The sequence below is a fragment of the Streptopelia decaocto genome, assembly GCF_964273445.1.
Source record: "Streptopelia decaocto genome assembly, chromosome: Z".
Lineage (NCBI taxonomy): Eukaryota > Metazoa > Chordata > Aves > Columbiformes > Columbidae > Streptopelia > Streptopelia decaocto.
In genome coordinates this window covers 41,618,778-41,637,822 of record NC_138657.1, presented here as the reverse complement: position 1 = coordinate 41,637,822, position 19,045 = coordinate 41,618,778, and the positions used below count along the sequence as shown (strand labels likewise).

The window sequence follows — 19,045 nt, the reverse complement described above, 5'->3', positions numbered from 1 at the left end:
TAGTGGGATTTGAAATCCTTAATACCTTTCTTTTGGAAAGCAAGAAGTGGTGTGGAACGGGAGTGGGTCCAGCAGCAGAGGTGGCTGTAAATACTGCAGCTCACACGTAGCACTGGTATCTCCTTCCCTTACTGGTAATATAATGCTGGCTGCTATCAGAATCACCTGCATGAGAGTCTCCCTGCCTAATGAACCTCAGGCTTCAACGGTGGAAAACTCTCAGTGCAGACAGGGCCCCGGTGGCTAAGGCTGCCTGAACAGAAGCTATTTCTTGTAACTCTGTTTTTACAAAATAAGGATATGGGGTTGTAAATATTTTCCTTATGTTAACTTTGCTATAGCTGTGGCCTTATAATCAGTGGAAAAGATTTTTCTAACTTCAATTCGTGAAGCTATCAGGAGGTTTTACTTGGTGCAAAGGTAAAAATGGGAATCCCCAGGAGCAAAAATACTCATGTCATACATTTAAGAGACCTAGGTTTTGTCAGAACCTGGTAGATAAGAGTGTCTTATTGTCTTTCACAAGAAAAACACTTCAATTTTGGCTTATGCAAATTGTAATTTCGTATGGTTCTTTTCTGTGGTACTATACTAGGCAATTTTTCCCATGTTCTGCAAGGCCTTCGTCATCAACTATTTTGAGAAGGATTTAATGATTCTGTTACAAACAAATGTGGAAAATAAATAATTTTATTCCATATATGTGAGTTAATTAGCAAGGCACATAGCTTTCAAATAAATGGAAGGTTATTTTTTGTTTCCTTCCGAGTTAATGTAGGTCTGAGGCACTGTCATTGAGTCTATCCATGTCTAGTGAAATTATTTATTTGGGCGTAGAGAATGCCACTGTTCCGCAATTCTGCTACCACATTTTCCCCTTTGGTTTGAGAATGGTGAAATATGATCCACTAATACTTTATTTTCTTCAAATCTTTCTTTTTTAATATAATGTTTTTTGAAGGCAAACACTTGTCCTGGCTTCCATGAAGTAAAACCTCAAGTTCAATGTTTATGGAATAATATTTCATTAATATTTCATCTTAACAGTTAATCACAGGAAGAAGTACATTTGGAAGTCAGCAGTCTCAAAACAACTGGAAGGCATAGGAGGGCTGCTTGCAGGGGATTTGGCCTGCTTGCAGGCAGAAGATTTGTAATGCAACATCCTTATACTCCTGCACTTGATGTGAATTTTGGGGATCTTTAAATGGACTTATAATACCCCTAGGGCTGCCTTCATCCCCTTCAATTTTTGTCCTTTCCTTCTACTAGTAGCATTAATTTTCTGAGAATACTATGCTCTTGGTCTGTTGGTTTATGTTCTGGTACCTGAGCTTTCCCTGACTTGGAAATACTTTTAGAAATAAGAAGATTTTATTAGATTTAGTATTACATGTTTTCTGTTTGAGAAACTTTTAGTTCAAGTGGCAAATTGTGAATCCCAACTACTTCATCAATGACCCATGTTTTCCATATGTTGTTTGGATCATCTAGTGTAACTCCACAGGACTTCTTCCCTCTGATTCTGTGAGAAGTGAAGTGTGATCTCACCTCACCTGGGTGCACAGTGTTCATGCTTGAAAGCATAGAATCATAGAATGATTTGTGTTGGAAGGGACCTTAGAGAAAATCTGTTACCAACACCCCTGCTCATCAAAGGATACTTTCCACTAGACCAGGTTGCTCAAAGCCCCATCCAGCCTGGCCTTGAACACTTCTAGGGATGGAGCATCCACAACTTCTCTGGGCAGCCTATTCCATGGTCTCACCACCCTCATAGTGAAGAATGTCTTCCTTATACCTAATCTAAATCTATCTTCTTTGTTTCAAGCCACTACCCCTTGTCCTAGCACTGCATGCCCTTGTAAAATGCCCCTTTCCGGCTTTCTTGTAGGCCCCCTTAGGTACTGGAAGGTTGCTATAAAGTCTCTCTGAAGCTTTCTCTGGGCTGAAAAACTCCTGCTCTCTCAGCCTGTCTTCACAGGAGAGGTGCTCCAGCCCTTTGATCCTCTCCTGGTCCCCCTCTGGAGTTGCTCCAACAGGTCCATGTCCTTTTTATTTTGAGGGCTTCAGCGCTGAAGGAAATATTCTAGGTGGGGTAGTGTCTTCCTCTTGAACAGAAAGCATGCATCTAAAGGAAACTAATCTGTAACTTAGTTGATTGCATCACCCACTTTCCCTCTTTTGCTCTGGATAATATTAGATATTTTGTCTAACTTTTTTCCTCCATAATTTTACTAACTGGGTTGAAATGACTCAATGTTCTGCATCCCAACATCTACTTAAAAATATAAATGTGTGTATGCATGAGACAAAGTCATGACATTTGCCCTTGCATTTCTGAGCACCAAGTACAGGTTTTTTCAATGGTGCTCAGCTGGAAATGTTTGTAACTGCTGCTGTTGTCAGCAGTCCCTTGCAGTTTTTGCACAGGACCTTTTGCGAACAAATAGTAGGTAGTAACTTGGTTACATGAAGCTGGGAGCTGAATTTGTGCTTGCTATGATATAACTGCCTCCCATACGGCTTGCTTAGCTCTGCCATAAGACATGGTTAGGGTTATCTTTCTCCGCTCACCAAATGTCATTTTTTGGTATGTGTGACTTTGCCTGTCACTCACAGAGCATGAGCTGTCCCTTGTTGTTGTGCCAAAATGTTAAACTAAGTAGATATTTGGGTATAGGGAAGAGTATCCTTTTCTTTCCACAGGTTTGCTTCTGTTTCACCCATTTCAGGTCTTTTCAGGGAGTAATAGGCCATGCAATGGGATGAAGAGAATTCTTCTGTAAAGGTTCTTGCCTGTGGGACACTGTGATTGGGGGTACAAGATGAGTACTTTCTGTGTCTCCATTCTTAGCCATTGTGTCCTAAGAGCTGTGTTTTCTGGGAACTCATTTTAACTTTATCAAGTTCCTGGTGTCAATAAGAATCACTTCGTCCACTTCATGGGCTGATGGACGCTAAAGTAATCAGGCCCACTATGTCATTGGCTGGATCTGCCACACACTGAAGATACCTGTGGGACTGACTTGTTCCATGCATGTGTCTGCTCTCCAGGCCATCAGGAGTTCTCCTTTGCTTGTGTTTGCATCCTTTGAGGGAGCATTGGCAGTTTTGAACCCTTCTCCGTGAGTTTATTGGCTCACAGACTGCTACTGGAGAATACTTTGATTACTAAAGAGTAGGAGAAGAACCCTGCCATGAGAGGCAGATAGAAAGGGATGAGCTGTCCTTTGTGCCTTCTAGTTAAGTGATAATTTTTGCTGAAGTTTTTCTTTTTTTTTTTTGTTTGTGGGTAGCATGGTCAGCAGCCTCCTGTCATACCTTTTTTAGAGGCCAGTAACTCTAACCCAGTCACCTACAGGGATCCCATTCACCTTCTGGGGCACATTATATGAATTTATCTCTATAATTCTTGAAAGCAATCTAAGAAGAATGATAGCAGATAATCATTGCCATGGGCTGTTCCAGGAAATTTTTAAATAATTGTAAGATCTGTACCACTAAAACATACTTGAAAATGTTGGTTTCAGTGACCCATACATAGAGTCTAATGCATCAAAAACCCATCTGAGCACTCCTGGCCCAGTAAGAGATAAACATCCTTCTTTATGCTGTCCCGAGTGGTTAGAACAGTTTGTGCTGTTTTGTGGGTGCACTGTTATGATCATGTGCTGTACCTGTTCCCAGGTTAGCATTCCAGATCAGCCTTCCTAACAAACAGTTTTGTTTCTTTGCATGTACATCCATTGTCTTAGGATATCTGTAGATGGTAAGGTCCTGGCATGTTTCTAGGGCAGATGGGAAGTGCCATCTTTCTACTAAGGAAAACACAACAGACATAAAGAGTAGTGGAGGCAAGGGGTGTTCTTTTTACATTTCTCTAAGAGAAGGTCAGGGAAATTTGTGTATCAGCTTGGAATAATGAGTTTTGTTGAAATTCAGAGAGTAACATAATTTTCTTTAGTCCTACAATCTTGCTTTATGTGAAAAATAAAAATTCAGCTACAGAAACAGAACTTCTGTTGTGCAGTATTTCCATGTTCATTTTGCTAGATGCAGAAAATGTGTAGCCTTGCAATGGCTCAAGTTTGGGTTCAGGAGCCTCTGCTGAAACCCGCAGTCCTAGCAGAGTGAAAACACCTCTGCACGTGATAGTGGTGAAAGCTGCAAGCAGGAAACATGGATTTCAAGGCAATAGTAGTAGCCTGTGATCTGCAAGGTTGGATATTGCTACTGGGGAAGGTCAGGAGTGCTAAATGCATGTCTGAGTGCATGGACTAGTCTGCATGTGCACATTTATCTAACAGCATTGTTGTTTGAGCACATCACCTTTTGTGGTTTCTGCATGCCATCTCCTTTCTGTGCAGATGAAAGGCTTGGGTCTTACTCTCCAATAGAGTGCATGGTTGGTCTGGTGCATACAACAGCTTCTCAGTCTCTCTTTGAACGTCAACACAGAAGAGTAGAGATTCATGGCTCCCTTGATGCTGCCAGAGTAAATTGACCTCTCAGAGGCATCTCTTCACCTAGTGGTGTGATGCAGGGCTATGTACAGAAAGAAAAGAGCAGTCTTTCTGATGGGACAGGGCTTGGGGCTTTTCTTCTGGGGGGCATTCATGTGTGTTACGCTAAAATAGAAAACAGGTGATAGAGGCCTGCTCCCTGTCATGTGACTTTGGGCAAAGTCTCCTTTGCAGCATAGCTGTTTGATGTTAAACCTTGGAGAGTAAATCTTTCCCATGTTTTTTACAGTTGCTTTTGGTCATTAGGTTTCTCACATACCAGCAAGCTCCTTCTGTGACAGTTCCTAGAAAAGAGGCAGAAGTGCTGACTTAGAGAGGCTCCTGGGGGGGGTCCTGTACCTCAAGCCCTCACAAGTCTTTTATTTTGCACCTAGCTCAGGTTGAGCCTGTATGTCCTCTGGACCTCAGACCAGATCCACCTCATGGAACCTGAGTGGCCCACCTCTTGAATAGCAAACATTGACATCTCCTAATCTTTTTATGTACCTAGCCTAAGCAGCTTCTGATTGATTGTGTCTTGTGAACAATCTAATATCACACGCCTATTTGTATAATATTTGTATGTATCTGTTTTACACATAACTATTCATTTGGTCTGCTCTGTTTTGCACAATATTAGCACATTTTTCTTCCACATGCAGATGTAACTCATTGCATCTGGTGACAATGACCAAAGGCTCCCTATGAAGGCCTGTACACATAACTGTAATATAAATTATATTCTTACCACTCCATCAAATTAAAAAGAAGATTAAGACAGCTTCAGGAAATCACTTAAGCAGATTGATTGATTGAAATGGGATTTGTCCATGTGCTACGGTAATTTCCCACATACCAGCCTAAATCACTGCTCTGAGTAAGGGTAACTGAAAATCAATGGGAGGTAACGCGTTTGATGGTGTGATGTGAGCAGCTTATTCAGTAGCTCACTCTGGAAATGTGTGATGCTGTAAGCTCTTAAACTGGCACGAGGAAAATTATTTTAACAGTATAGATCACCTTATAGATTGTTTATTTTTATGTCTTGTGTCTTTCCTCTTAAAGGACTTGGATTAGGAAAGTATGCTTTGACCACCTTGGCACTTCTTTTCATTGCTGAGGATGGGACACAGCTCATCCAACACTGTCCACATGAGATGGATACCTAGTCTGAACTTGCTATAGACACTGCTCCGTCCCTTCCAACCCAAACTATTCTATAATTCTGTGATCTCTTATTGCCCCAAGAAATCTGCAGTGGCCTGATAATGTGACAACCTGCAGGACCAGAGTGATTTCAGTCACATCTGCATTCTAGAAAGGCAGAATGTGGTAACTGAAGTGACCTTGGGCAAGTTAATTCATTACACATCCTGTGTTTCTAGTGCATGCTGGTGGGGAGTGATAAAGCACTGCCCACTCTGAGTGTGGAACACCTCATGTGATAAGGAAAGACTTTGTTGTTGTTCTCTCTCTTTCCCTGTGCTCATGGAGTTCTGATGTCATTTTTCTCTCAATTGCAGGTCACTTCATGGGTAACAACACAGTGATTGATGTTTTGAGGAGAGAAGGGTACGAGGTAGAACACACTCCAGCTGGACAAGCCATCAATAAGTAATGCATGCTTTTATCTAGCTGAGCAGCCATTGAGAGGGTGGGTTTGTAAACAATCATGAAGAGGTAGCAGCTGCTGGAACTATACCTAACAGTAAGCTGAACTCCCTCTCTCCTCCCCAGCAGTTTGCTTTTCTCTTCCATGAGCCAGTTTGGAAACAGCATTTTATTTGGTTTGGGTTTGTTTTTTTGGTGTTTTGTTTGGGGATTTTTTTTTAATAAAATAAAAATAATCCCCCCTCCCCCCATAAGTGTTTATTTCTTAAACTGTCATAAACTATGCATGCTTGGTTCATCAAATCTAAATGCTGTCTCTGGAAGCCACATAGGATTCGAGCTTCCTCTTTCCTCCCTTCTAAGTGTTTGACTGCCCTGCCTTTTAACACTCTCTTTCTCTTACACTGCTGTTTCTGATTCTCTGTAATTATTCTCTCTCAGCCTGGCATCTGACTGTCCAGAGTCCAACCAGCCTCTTCGCAAGCTTGTCCTCATTACTGGTTGCTCTCATATCCCCTGCCCTCTTCTGCATTTTTAAGCCAAGGTACTTGCTCTTCTGATTATCTTGAATATCCTTGGGGATATATCCTTACTGCCTCCTTTATCTCTCAATGGGGTCCTTTATGCACCTCCATGGTTTCAGTAACAACAGAATGCTAAATAATCTCTTCCTCCACACTCTACTGAAAATTACATGTGCTCTTGACTCACCTCTTCCTGGACTTCTTGCCACCAGCTTAGGGTTTGCAATCTTTGTCTCCCCTTCTCCAGACTCTTGCAGAACATGTGCTCTTGTGTCTCTGAACTATCCCCACACTTCCTTATAGTCACTGCTAAAAGACCACAATGGAAAAAAGGTTTGATCCCAATTATGGTACTGTTCCTCTTTATCCTCTGTGTCATGCGTGCTGTCCTTCACTTCTTTCATCTCTGTCCCCCCCCAGCATTTCTGATACAGAGCTCTCAGGCAGGACAATCACCTTCGTGCAGGGGGTACAGTGCAGAGTCTTGGTCTGTGCCAGGGGCTCCCCAGTGTGGTGCAAAATAATACTACTAGATGTTTTTCTTGTATTCTGGTTGCTTCACATTTCTCTTTGCCACCACTTTGCTGTGTTCAGACCATGAGATTCAAACTCAGGCAGGTAATATTTTTGCTGTGATTCTTGACACGGTCCTACATCATTAACTCTACATACACTGAAACAAACTGAGCCAAGACTCATCCCTGTAAGTACATGAATGCAACCCCTAATTGCCAGCAATGGGCAGGTAGTCTGACATGGAAAAGCCCAGTCTGCTGTTTCCTGTGCTCTGGCTAAACAGGAGGTCCCTTCTGAGATATATTGTAGATGTCTGTGTGTAGGAACACAGAAGGACCCAGGGTCATTACGCATGTTTTCTTTTAACAGGCAAACTGCTGGGTGCTGCCAGCAGTTAGACAATTTCAGCTGCAGACAGGGCTTCCTGACGTGGCCTGCCCATCTGCAGGGGGAGGGGGATGAATGCCCATACTGGAGTGTGGAGGCAAAGCAAGGAAGGCAAAAGTGGTGCTCTACCCATGCAGGAGTGTGAAGAACAGTTTATAAGCAGTGCCATAAGTTCATTCAGTCTCGACTGTCTTATTTTGGGCTTTAACTGTTGTTCCTCATTTTAGAATGCATATATATATAAAAAATATATATTCATCACGTAATCACAGCTGTAATTGAGATGCTTCCTGACTCCTGCCTTAGCTGCTGTGCTGGGAGAGGGAACTGACCTTGGGGAAGACAGATGCGCTTTTGCATCTGTGTCCCTTTTCTTGTAGTTGCTCAGTCTGTCCCTGGAAGAATTATCTGCATGAAATGTTGCAAAGGGGTTTATGTGTATGAGTGTCTGTTTTTAATAGTGCTCTGACACTGCAGATATCAGAATAAATGGCTGGCCATGCAGGATGGAGGTCGTTCCGGCTGTGCTCGTAGCAATGCTGAGTTCCAGAGTGGTATGGTCATTAGTTTGGTAGAGGAGGCTGCAGGCAGCAAGGCACTTTAATCTTCAGGGAAGGCCTGGTGCCCACTCTGTGGCTTGCATAATTAAGGAGCAGACAGAGTAAAGAGAAACTGGGGGAAAGGGAAGCATAAGAAGAGATCAAATCAGGTCACTGGAGGCAACTTGGGGGGTTACTCTGTAAGGTGGATTTAGAGTGAGCTGAAGATGCTGTGGAGGAGAACCATGACACTTTAGAGGTAATAAGGGATTTTGAAAGAGATTGATAGCCTAAGACCCATTCTGTGCCAGTCTCTGTCACATAAAGTTCACCACATTATCAGTTTGTGATTTTTCTTACAGGAAATAAGACCAAATTACCTTCATTTCCCATCTACTCTCTCCCTCATGTTCCAGTCCACAACTTCATTTCTCCTTCTCCAGATGCAGCTTCTTTATTCTCCATCAAAGAGGTGTGCTCATGGTGATGGGCTGGCTTGAAAACTGCAGCTATGCTAAAACACATCTCCTTCTGGACCTCTTCCTTTTGATGCCATTGCAAGGCAGAAAGGAAACAAACTGTGGTTCTGGGAAGGTTTCACTGATTGAAGCCAGCTTTCTGCACAGTGGTCTGTTGTCATCTATTACTTTTCTGAATTTCAGCCCAAGCCAGTCTCTGATATTGTTGTGTTACAGAAGACTGCTGCATCTCTTCTCTTTATGAGAGAGCCATAAAATCAGTCAGATATCTCTGTTGTGCTCTGTGTATCCCAGAGTGGACTGAGTTTGTGAGTTTACCAAGATGCTCATGAACAAGTAAAAAAGGGGGAATTGCTTTGTTTTAAGCAATTGGAAAGCTGTGCGCCAGCAAAGCCATGAGTGGATAGGAGACCGCAGACTACCTGCCTTGGAGTATAGATGAGGAGGTGTTGCTTTCTCTAAATGTAATGAAACAGAGCTTGAGTAATCAGGGTGGAGCTGATTGATTGTTTCTTCAATGTATCACCTTTGCATAAAGCTAGGTCAGCGTAGCACTAGAGTTTTTTCTGAGGGCTTGACTGAGAGATCCTTTGGGCTTCCAGGATTTGCCTTGTAAGTGAGTTTGTGCATGTACATAGTCTTACTGCAGTGTCTCACTTGCTGGAGCTGTTTTGAAATTCCAGATAATGCTACTAGCCTACCACAGGATCTGTGCAGCCAGAAAGCTGTTAAAGGATCTGTGCAGATCAGCTGAAGGCCTGACTCTTACTCTGTCATTACTTGCTATAAATGTGTGCAAAGCTCACTTCTGCATTGTGGGAGAGCTTCAATTTCTCAGCCTTCTCCCCTCCATACTCATCTGATATAACCCTTCATAACTGCCATTTTCTCTTCCTTGGTGTGCTGCTCTGACTGGCAGGACAGCATTGTCTCCTTTTGCAGATTAGCGTGGTGACACTAAATGCTTACACTAGAAGTCCATGCCACAGTAGGAATTTGAGCTCTGGATTCTTATGTGTCAGACATGTCCCCTGACCTGATGTTTTTTAAAGGCTGTGCATTCGCTGGTCTGTGCATCTGGTTTCATGAAAGAGAAAATGAGATGCTGGTGAACTTGGCATTGCCACAGCTAGTCTTCTTCCAGTTTCTGCAGATGGGAAGGCCCAAAGTATTGCTTAATGGTATATTGAGCTATTCCCTTAAAGATGTTAATTTGCAAGATGTATTTCTGAAGCCATGACCACAGTCTGTGGACTAGTTTATTACTTACCTTCTCCACCAGTGAGAACTGTTGATCTAGGACTGGCTCCTTCAGCTAGAGTACGTTAGTCATCCTGTCCCTGTCCCATTCCCCTGCCCCTCATGTTGGCTTTGGGCGGGAATTGCTGAAGGGAATAATCTGATCTGTGTTCTGGAGTGCATCAGGCTGGAGGAGTGTGGTGTGACTTCCTCTGACTTTGAGGGTAATTCCTTTTTTGTCTCTTTCTAGATACACAAGGTTTTTCATACCCTGAATTATTCCACCCTGAGCCAAACTGTGTTCTTTCCTCAGTTCCAAATTACCTCTTTTCTGAAGCTTTTTTTAATTGAAGAGAACTATTTTGATCAGAATATTGTCTTAAGAAACAGGGAGTGGGAACACCAGGCAGAGAAATAAGCATCCCGCCAATATGTCAGGGAGAAACACCTGTTTTATATGTGCCTTAATGGGATCTGTACAAGGATTTTGCCTCAAAGCCTTTTCAAATATTATCTGTGTTCCCTCCTTCTTCCAACAGAAACCACACCCAAACCTTATTAGCCTTTTCATCGTCATCACCAGCACATGGCCCCTATGTCACATCTCGAGAGCTCCCACTGCCATTGCACCCTGAGGAGACAGAGGAGGAGGAAGGCCTCCCACCTCACCTGCTGCTCCCTGACAACACTGACATGCTGGAGAAGGTAGACAGGAAGTACAAAAAAAAGAAGCATCAGAAGAAGCAAAGACCACGACAGTTCAACGAACTCTGGGTTCGCCTCGAAGAAAGGTAGCCGATGGCTGGGGAGGGAGGAGTGTTTCTTTTGCAAACTGGACTTTAACTTAGACTGATTAATCCAGTATACCGGGCTTCTGCAGGGGCTAGACACATGCTGAGTGCATGATCTGACCTTCTCCCTCACCATGAGTCTTGCTGAAACATGTACTCAAGGCTGCTTGTGCTTGTTGGGTTTGTGGAAAATTAAGCATAATACAAGTGAAAGCATTATCTAGACATTTTGCATTTAGGCTTGAGGGATTATGAGCACATGGTAGTCCTTTTTATCACAAAAAGCTGGATCCAGTAGTAAATGGTACAGATTAAAGCCTTGCAGCTTTATCCAAGAGCTGCTGCGTATGTGGAAACTGCCATATCTGGCATATGTGCTCCTCACATTTAGACAATATTTATGCAGTGTTTCTAGTCTCTGTATTCTTCCAGTCTTAAAAAGCACGTGAGCCCCATGGCATTACTGGACATGTGGAAAGGTGGGTGACAACCTTATGGATGATGGAGATCTGGAAAAGTGGGTGACAATGTAATGGATGATAGAGTTCATATAAAAAATGGAGTGTGTTATGGGGCAAAGGTTCACATATACTCCCTAGTTTTCATCCAGAAAAGATTATTCACCTACAAGAACTGCAGCAGCCTGCAAAAAAAGGACCAACTTCTCCCTCACTAGCTGTACTTAGGCTTGTGGCTGAATGTGTACTATGTTTCCCTCTTGTCAGATAATATACAGAGCTGAGTCTGCTCTCTTCCGCATTTTGTGTCTCTGTTTGTATCTCTGCCATACTCAGGTTGAAAGCATTTTATTTTTGTGGTACTGTAAATATCCAGACAGGTCTGGATGATGGAGAAAAGCCTCAGTTCTTGAAATGAAACCTCTATATTATTATTTCTTCCTGCTCCCCAAGGTACTGAGTATATCAGGGTTCTCCTATGCCTCTACTGTCACATCTGTTGGTCCAGCTTTATCACTGCTTCAAGTAATACGTTGCTCAGGCTGGCTGCGAGCAGGTGCAGCAGCTATTGTTCTGTTCTAATGATTCAGCCATTGTTAAATCTTAGAGACCAGACTCCTTTTCCTCTTTTCTAGAGTATTTTGCGTCCTCTCTCTGCTCCACCTTCCAACCCTAAGTGTGAGTAGTTTGGAAAGAATGGGAGACAAATGCAAATGGAGATTTGGGTGTCCACTGACAGACCTACACAAAGTCCAAGATTCACCAGTGCAACAAATCCTTGCATTGATCATATTTGATTTTGCCTTTTAGTGTATCATTTTAGTGTATCATTTACTTTCTATTAATGTAGTTGCTACCAGCTGTTTGTTGGATGGTTTTTGGAGCTTCTGTTGACATTCTGTTTAGTTGAAGCACTGAAGAATGGTTTGGAGTCATTATGATAGCAAGCTTCAGCTTGCACTCTGACATGTTCAGTTTTACACACACAGTTGTTCCCATAAAGCTTAGGGAAGTCTCTGTGTGCCTCTGATGGGAGATATACAAGAACTTACAGCATCAGTTCCTTCAGAAGAAGAGGGAAGATGGGAGCATGTGCTACTGTGACTAAATTGGAGGTACATTAGGGCTACATACTGGATTGCAGGGAACTATTTAGCAAACTACTGCATAAGTATGGGAGCAGTAAATGCCTTCTTTCCTTTTCTTCTTTTGTAAATATTTCCTTTCTTCCCCTATTAATTAAGTTATGCTAGAAATTTACCCAGGTGCTAGGTGACAAATTCTTTTCAGGGGCGAGTCCTTAGTAGCAGAGAGCTGGAAAATCTGCAGATGGAGCTGTTGCATGACAGCACTGGTAAAGAAAAAGCATGCTTAATGCTGCCTGGAAGATTGTTGCACCCTCCACTGCAGAGGTAAAGCGGCGAATGTCAGAGAGGCAGCTGCCATTCACGCACAGCCCCCACCAGTGCTTTGGGTTGTCTTTGTAAAGCAAGGGGAACCACCACCTTCTCTGCCCCAATACCCACATGTACAAGCACACCGTGCCGCTGCAGGCTGCCTGGACAGGCATGGCTGATCTGACAGCCCCACCTTGTGGCACAGACGAGATGTGTGCCCAGGGAAATCCAGCCTTCCTGGGCTTAAGCTCACAGGTGTGCAGGGCATGTCTCAGTCATGTGGTTTAACCCCAGTCAGCACCTAAGAGCACCCAGCCACTCACTCCCCCAGCCCCTTGGTGGGATGGGGGAAAGAATCAGTAGACTGAGGAAACTCATGGAGTGACATAAAGAAAGCTTAGAACCATAGAATGTCCTGAGGGGGAAGGGATCCACAAGGATCATCAAGTCCAACTCCTGTCTCTGCATAGGACAACCCCAAAATTCACACCATGTGTCTGAGGATGTTGTATAGTCTCCTCCTGAATGTTGACATGCTTTTGCCATGACTGACTCCTTGGGGAGACTTTTCCAGTGCTCCACCACCCTCTGGGTGAAGAACCTTTTCCTAACGTCCAATCTAAACCTTCCCTGGCACATCTTTCTGACATTCCCTCGGGTTCTGTCATTGGTCACCAGAGAGGAGAGATCAGCACCTGCCCCTACTCCTCCCCTTGTGAGGACCACGATGAGGTCTCCCCTCAGTCTCCTCTTCTCCAGGCTAAACAAACCAAGTGACTTTAGCTGCTCCTCATCTGGCTTCTCCTCCAAACCCTTCACCAACTTTGTAGCCCTCTTACGGACACTTTCCAGTAGCTTAATATCCTTTTTATCCTGTGGTGCCCAGAACTGCACACAGTGCTCCTGGTGAGGCTGCACCAGTGCAGAGCAGAGCAACACAATCACCTCCCTCACCTGGCTGGCAATGCTGTGCTTGTTGCACCCCAGGACATGGGTGGCCCTCTTGTCTGCCAGGGCACACTGTTGGCTCATGTTCAACTTGCCGTCGACCAGAACCCCCAGATCCCTCTCTGCAGAGCTGCATTCCAGCATCTTGCCCCCCAGTCAGGACACAGCCAGGGTTGCTGTGTCCCAGGTGCAAAATCTGGCACTTGCCCTTGTTGAACTTTATATGGTTGGCTATTGCCCAGTTCTCCAATTTTTCCAGATCCCTCTGCAGGGCCTCTCTGCCCTTGAGAGTGTCTACAGCTCTTCCCAATTTAGTGTCATTGTTGAAGTTACTTAGTATTCCCTCAAATCCTGTGTCCAAATAATTTATAAAGACATTGAAGAGTACTGGCCATAAGATGGATCCCTGTGGAAGCCTGCTAGTGTCTGGATAGTTATTCAGAGTGAGCTCTTACTGAGTTATGAGTTATTTTGAACTCATTTAGGTAGCTGTAAGTCAGAAGCAATGCTATGGAAATTAATAGAACTTAGAACCCCGGAGGAGAGCTTGAACAAGTGACATTTCCTCTTCTAGTCTGGATATGGAGACAAGGAAATAACTGCCACTGACCAACTGCAGGCAGTAGTTTCACAGTTCAGGGCATTTATAAATAATACAGTAAGAAACATAATCCTTATTCCTTCACATTGTTGATGACTGCCCAGTTCTCCAGTTTGTCCAGATCCCTCTGCAGGGCCTCTTTGCCCTTGAGAGTGTCAACAGCTCCTCCCAATTTTACATCATCAGCAAACTTACTCAATATTCCCTCAAGTCCTGTGTCCAAATAATTTATTAAGACATTGAAGAGTATTGACACTATGATGGATCCGTGTGGAACCCTGCTAGTTTAATATGTAAAGCAAAAGCTGTGCATGCAAGCAAAGTTAAATAAGGAATTCATTCACTACTTGCCATCAGCAGGCAGGTTTTCAGCCACCTCCAGGAAATCAGGGCTCCCTCATACATTAAAGTTACTTGGGAAGACAATTGCCATAACTCCAAACGTCCTACCCATCCTTCTTTTTCCCCCAGCTTTATATGCTGAGCCTGGTGTTATATAGTATGGAATATCCTTTTGACCTTTGGGGTCAGCTGTCTCTGTTGTGCCCTGTCCCAACCTCACTCTGTGTCACCAGCCTACTTGCTGGTGGACTGGTGTGAGAGGCAGGAAAGGCGTTGACGCTGTGAAAGGCACTGCTCAGCAATAATTAAAACATCCCTGTATTATTAACAGTTTTCAGCACAAATCCAGAACATACACATATACTAGCTGCTATGATGAAAAATTAAATCTATTCAAGCCCAAAATGGCACATTCTCCACCTCTTATTCCATGTACCGTTCACATCATACTATCCACTCTAGTAGGGTAGTAGGTCTCACACTATCCAATACATTGTCATTACCCACCACCACCCTTCCCATCCTTTGACAGAATACACAGATATCATTCCCTTGGTTTATGGACCACTCCAGTGAAATGAATCATAGAATCATTTTGGTTGGAAGAGATCCTCAGGATCATCAAGTCCAACCATAACCTAAGCTAACTGTAGCACTAAACCATGTCCCTAAGAACTTTGTCTAAATGCCTTTTAAACACCTTCAGGGATGGTGACTCTACCACTTCCCTGGGCAGCCTGTTCCAATGCCTGACAACCCTTTCCATGGAGAATTTTTTTCCTCATATCAAATCTAAACCTCCCGTGGCACAACTTGGGGATGTTTTCTCCTGTCCTATCACTTGCTACTTGGAAGAAGAGACCAACACCTACCCATTCCAGATAGTTGCAGAGGGTGCTAAGGTCTCCCCTGAGCTTGCTTTTCTCCAGGCTAAACAGCCTCAGTTTCTTCCACCAGCTTCATCACCCTTCTCTGAACTCACTCCAGTATCTCAATGTCTTTCTTGTAATGAGGTGTGCAAATCTGAGCACAGGATTCGAGGTGCAGTCTCACCAGTGCCAAGTCCTGCTGGCCACACTATTTCTGACACAAGCCAGGATCCTGTTGGCCTTTTTGGCCACCTGGGCACACTGCTGGCTCATGTTCAGCTGGTTGTCAACCAACAACCCAAGATCCCTTTCTGCCAGGCAGCTTTCCAGCCACTCTTCCCTGAGCCTGTAGCACGGCCTGGGGTTGTTATGACCCAAGTGGAGGACCTGGCACTTGGCCTTGTTAAACCTCATACAATTGGCCTCAGCCCATCGATCCAGCCAGTCCAGATCCCTCTGTATGGCCTTCCTACCACTGAGCAGATCAACACTCCCACCCAATTTGGTGTAATCTGCAAACTTAATAAGGGTATGCTTGATCCCCTCATCCAGATAATTGATAAAGAGTTTAAACAGAACTGGCCCCAATACTGAGCCCTGGGAACATCCCTCATGACTGGCCGCCCACTGGATTTGGCTTTGTTCAACACAACTCTTTGGCCCCGGCCCTCCACCCAGTTCTTTATCCATTGCAGAGAACACCCTCCAGGCCCTGAGCTGCAAGCTTCTCCAGGAGAATGCTGTTGGATATGGTGTCAAAGGCTGTACTGAACTCTGAGTACACAGCATCCATAACCTTTCCCTCATCTACTGGTTGAGTCACCTTGTCATAGAAGGAAATCGGGTTGGTCAAACAGAACCTGCCTTTCCTAAACCCATGTTGACTTGGCCTCATCATATGGTTCTCTTGTCAGAGCTTGTAAATGTCTGTAAAATGCCTATAAGTGTCCACAAAAGGCACAGCTGAAGTGATTTAATATGGTCTTGTAGTGAACTTCGCAGACCTGCTTTGGTTTGTGCTCCTGTATGCATCAGCTGTCAGCTGTATTTCTTTGATGTGCTGGCACCTGGTTTCTCTCCAGTTACTGTTCAAACCTCCTGTGGAGTCCTTTGGGTACAGAAAGTTAAGTGCTTTAAGGAAGGATACTAATTCCCTTCACTATTCAAGAGCGTTAATGCAGCTGGCCAAAATAAGGCAAGAATGGTGCACAGCAGCTGGGGAGGGGGTGTAGGAGAAATGACTCTGGTTTTGTATTTGGCAGGTAGACTTGCTTTTAATTTTGTCCAGATTTGTCTGTGAAGTCCTGGGGGTGTAAGTCAGCCTTACAGCTGTGGGGTCAAGCATGGCTTTCAATCTACTGCCAAAGAGAACAACATATGTATAGTATTTCACCATCCTGATTCTTGACTTGCTATGATGTGGAAGCTCCCCCAATTCAGAGCAGTTGGTATTAGCAGTCTGGAGCACACAAATTTCTCTCCTCCATCACATGTTGCCATAATGGAAGTTCAGCATCATGCAGGCTCTAATTCAGTTCTGGTTCATCACCACATTGGAGTCCTTGTTACCACTGGGAGATACTGTGGGATATGGAGATCTTTTCACAGTGGCTCTAGGATGCATTTCTGGAAGTGGCTTTTCCTCTCCTTAAAGCATGTCATGTAATTCCTATGTAATTCCTGACCTGTGGAAGGGAACATGCAGTATAGGAACAAGTTTGGTCCATGCTAACATACACGTACAGAAGCAAGACTGGAGAAGATGGATTGAGCTGAAATCAGGTGCCTCACTCCTGCTGTGCTCAGCAAGTCTCACTGCAGTGGCACTTCTCTCCAACAAAGCTTGTTTTGTTCTTCTTGCGTATTTTCTGCTTAGCTGAAAGGTGCTAGAAACGTGGTTTTCTTACCCATCTGACTGCATGTGAGCAGTGGGCAAGCTGGCTACATAGACCTAGTACAGAGCAGGTGTTTTAGCGTTCCTGTTCCCCTTCAAGACTGCTTCACAGTTCAGCTGGGCATCACTCTTGTCCATGTGGGCTGGTGTGCGAGGTGCCCACACCTGTGAGGAAGGGACAAGGCAGCACTCTCCTGTGAGGAGATACAGGCCTTTGGTGAGCATGGAACCAGTATGAGTAACCATTGCCAGGAGTCCAGAAGCCTGACAATGGGGCAGAGGCTGACTACCTCCTGCTCTGTGGGCATCAGGCAGTTCTGGGCTGCATCTGGACTGACATTCTCCTTTTGCCTTGCAGTGCTCCTGACCCTCCTCCCCGGATCCGCATAATTAATGGCTACATCACGGTTGAACCCCAGCCCTGGGGCCCCAGATGGTCAAGTCACACTCACACACATACCGGCAGTGCTCACCAGGTTTCCTCTTCTCTCTTCTTTCCGCTACTGACTTTGACTTTGCATATAATAAGGCTGCATTGAAACACAGAGGGAGCTGAGTTGCAGGCTTTAAAAAGCAAAAACGAAACTTATGTGAAAAAAAAAAAAATTAGAAGACACCTATTATTTTGTGTGTTCTTAAACTGCCTCCTTTTCCTGAATCTGGATCACTGACACTATTAACTGGGTTGTCCAATATGGGAGAAGATATTTTAATCAAAGTGTTACTTATTCTTCACTTGCAGAAGAATGATTTCATGTAAACCCATAATACTTTGGGGAGATTATAAGTCACTATGACATAGCTGTTGTTTAGCTGTATGAGGCCAACTAAATTACATTTTTTTTCACCTTCACTGCCTTTTAGGAAGATTTACACACCACTAGCTTGTTTATTAGAACGGAATATTTTGGTCATATGAGGACAGCTGAGAAAGAGAGGTTGGTACTGATAACGTTTTTAGTTTTTGCCTGTTCGGGCTCCAGATTACATATAAGGTTAATGACAACACCTGCTACAGTGGAATAAAACAGTAAGACTTGTAAACAGAATGTGTCTGCTGCCTGTTTGATTCTGTTGTAAGAATACACATGAATGTTCAATGGCCCCAGGTTGCACCAGGGAAGATTCAGATTGGACATTAGGAAACAATTCTTTATGGGAAGGGTTGTGAAGCACTGGAATAGGCTGCCCAGGGAAGTCATGAAGTCACCATCCCTGGAGGTGTTTAAAAGAGGTGTAGATGAGGTTCTTAGGAATATGGTTTAAGTGCTAGATTATGGTAGGTTATGATTGGACTTGATGATCTTAAGGGTCTCTTACAACCAAAATGATTCTATGATTTTAAGTCTCATAAGCACAAGCTAGTGTACATTTAAGAAAAAAAAAATGCCCAGAGACCTTCACAATCATACTGCTGGATGCTTTCAAAATTCCCAATAAGTGATTTGAGAAGTGCAGATGCAGGTTTCCTCTCTCTTTCTAAATCACTAATATATTGTTATTTTATGGCTAGATTCACTTTTGGGGAGGAATGGCTTTCTATTCTGCACAGCTAGACTTCAGTCTAGGAAATCCTTGAAAGTTTTCTTACTTAAGTCCTTTGCTGTGTGCTTAAAATGAATATGCTTTTGACTGTTGGATGTAGGAAGCTTGCAACTCATGCTGGTTTTCTTTGCTTGTACAGGACATCCTCTTGTAATCACACAGACTCATTTTGTGAGAAATACATCCTTCCCTCCTTCTAGAAGGATTTTATTGCCTGGGAAGGTCTCATAAGATTCATCCATGGGAGAGCTTGGAGCCAATGTGCTGAGCCTAATACCTTGGAAACACAGTAGTCACTTGACCCAGTGAGGCAGCAAAACCTCAGGTTTCCAATGCATACACATGTGCTTTGCTACTTTTTTCATTGCTTATAAAAAGTACCTATTTTTCTCATCCTTCC

General features: G+C 43.8%; 1 protein-coding gene across 1 annotated transcript in view; it reads left to right on the top strand.

The window, feature by feature from the left end:
• The window catches only part of TRABD2A (TraB domain containing 2A), an 83,053-nt gene extending 64,939 nt beyond the window's left edge, over window positions 1-18,114 (top strand). The window contains exons 5-7 of the mRNA XM_082075635.1: window positions 6,029-6,119; window positions 10,340-10,591; window positions 17,459-18,114. Of these exons, the coding sequence (XP_081931761.1) occupies window positions 6,029-6,119; window positions 10,340-10,591; window positions 17,459-17,639 (524 nt within the window). The 3' untranslated portion in view covers window positions 17,640-18,114. The remainder of the gene's footprint in view (window positions 1-6,028; window positions 6,120-10,339; window positions 10,592-17,458) is intronic.
• Window positions 18,115-19,045: the final 931 nt, after the last annotated feature.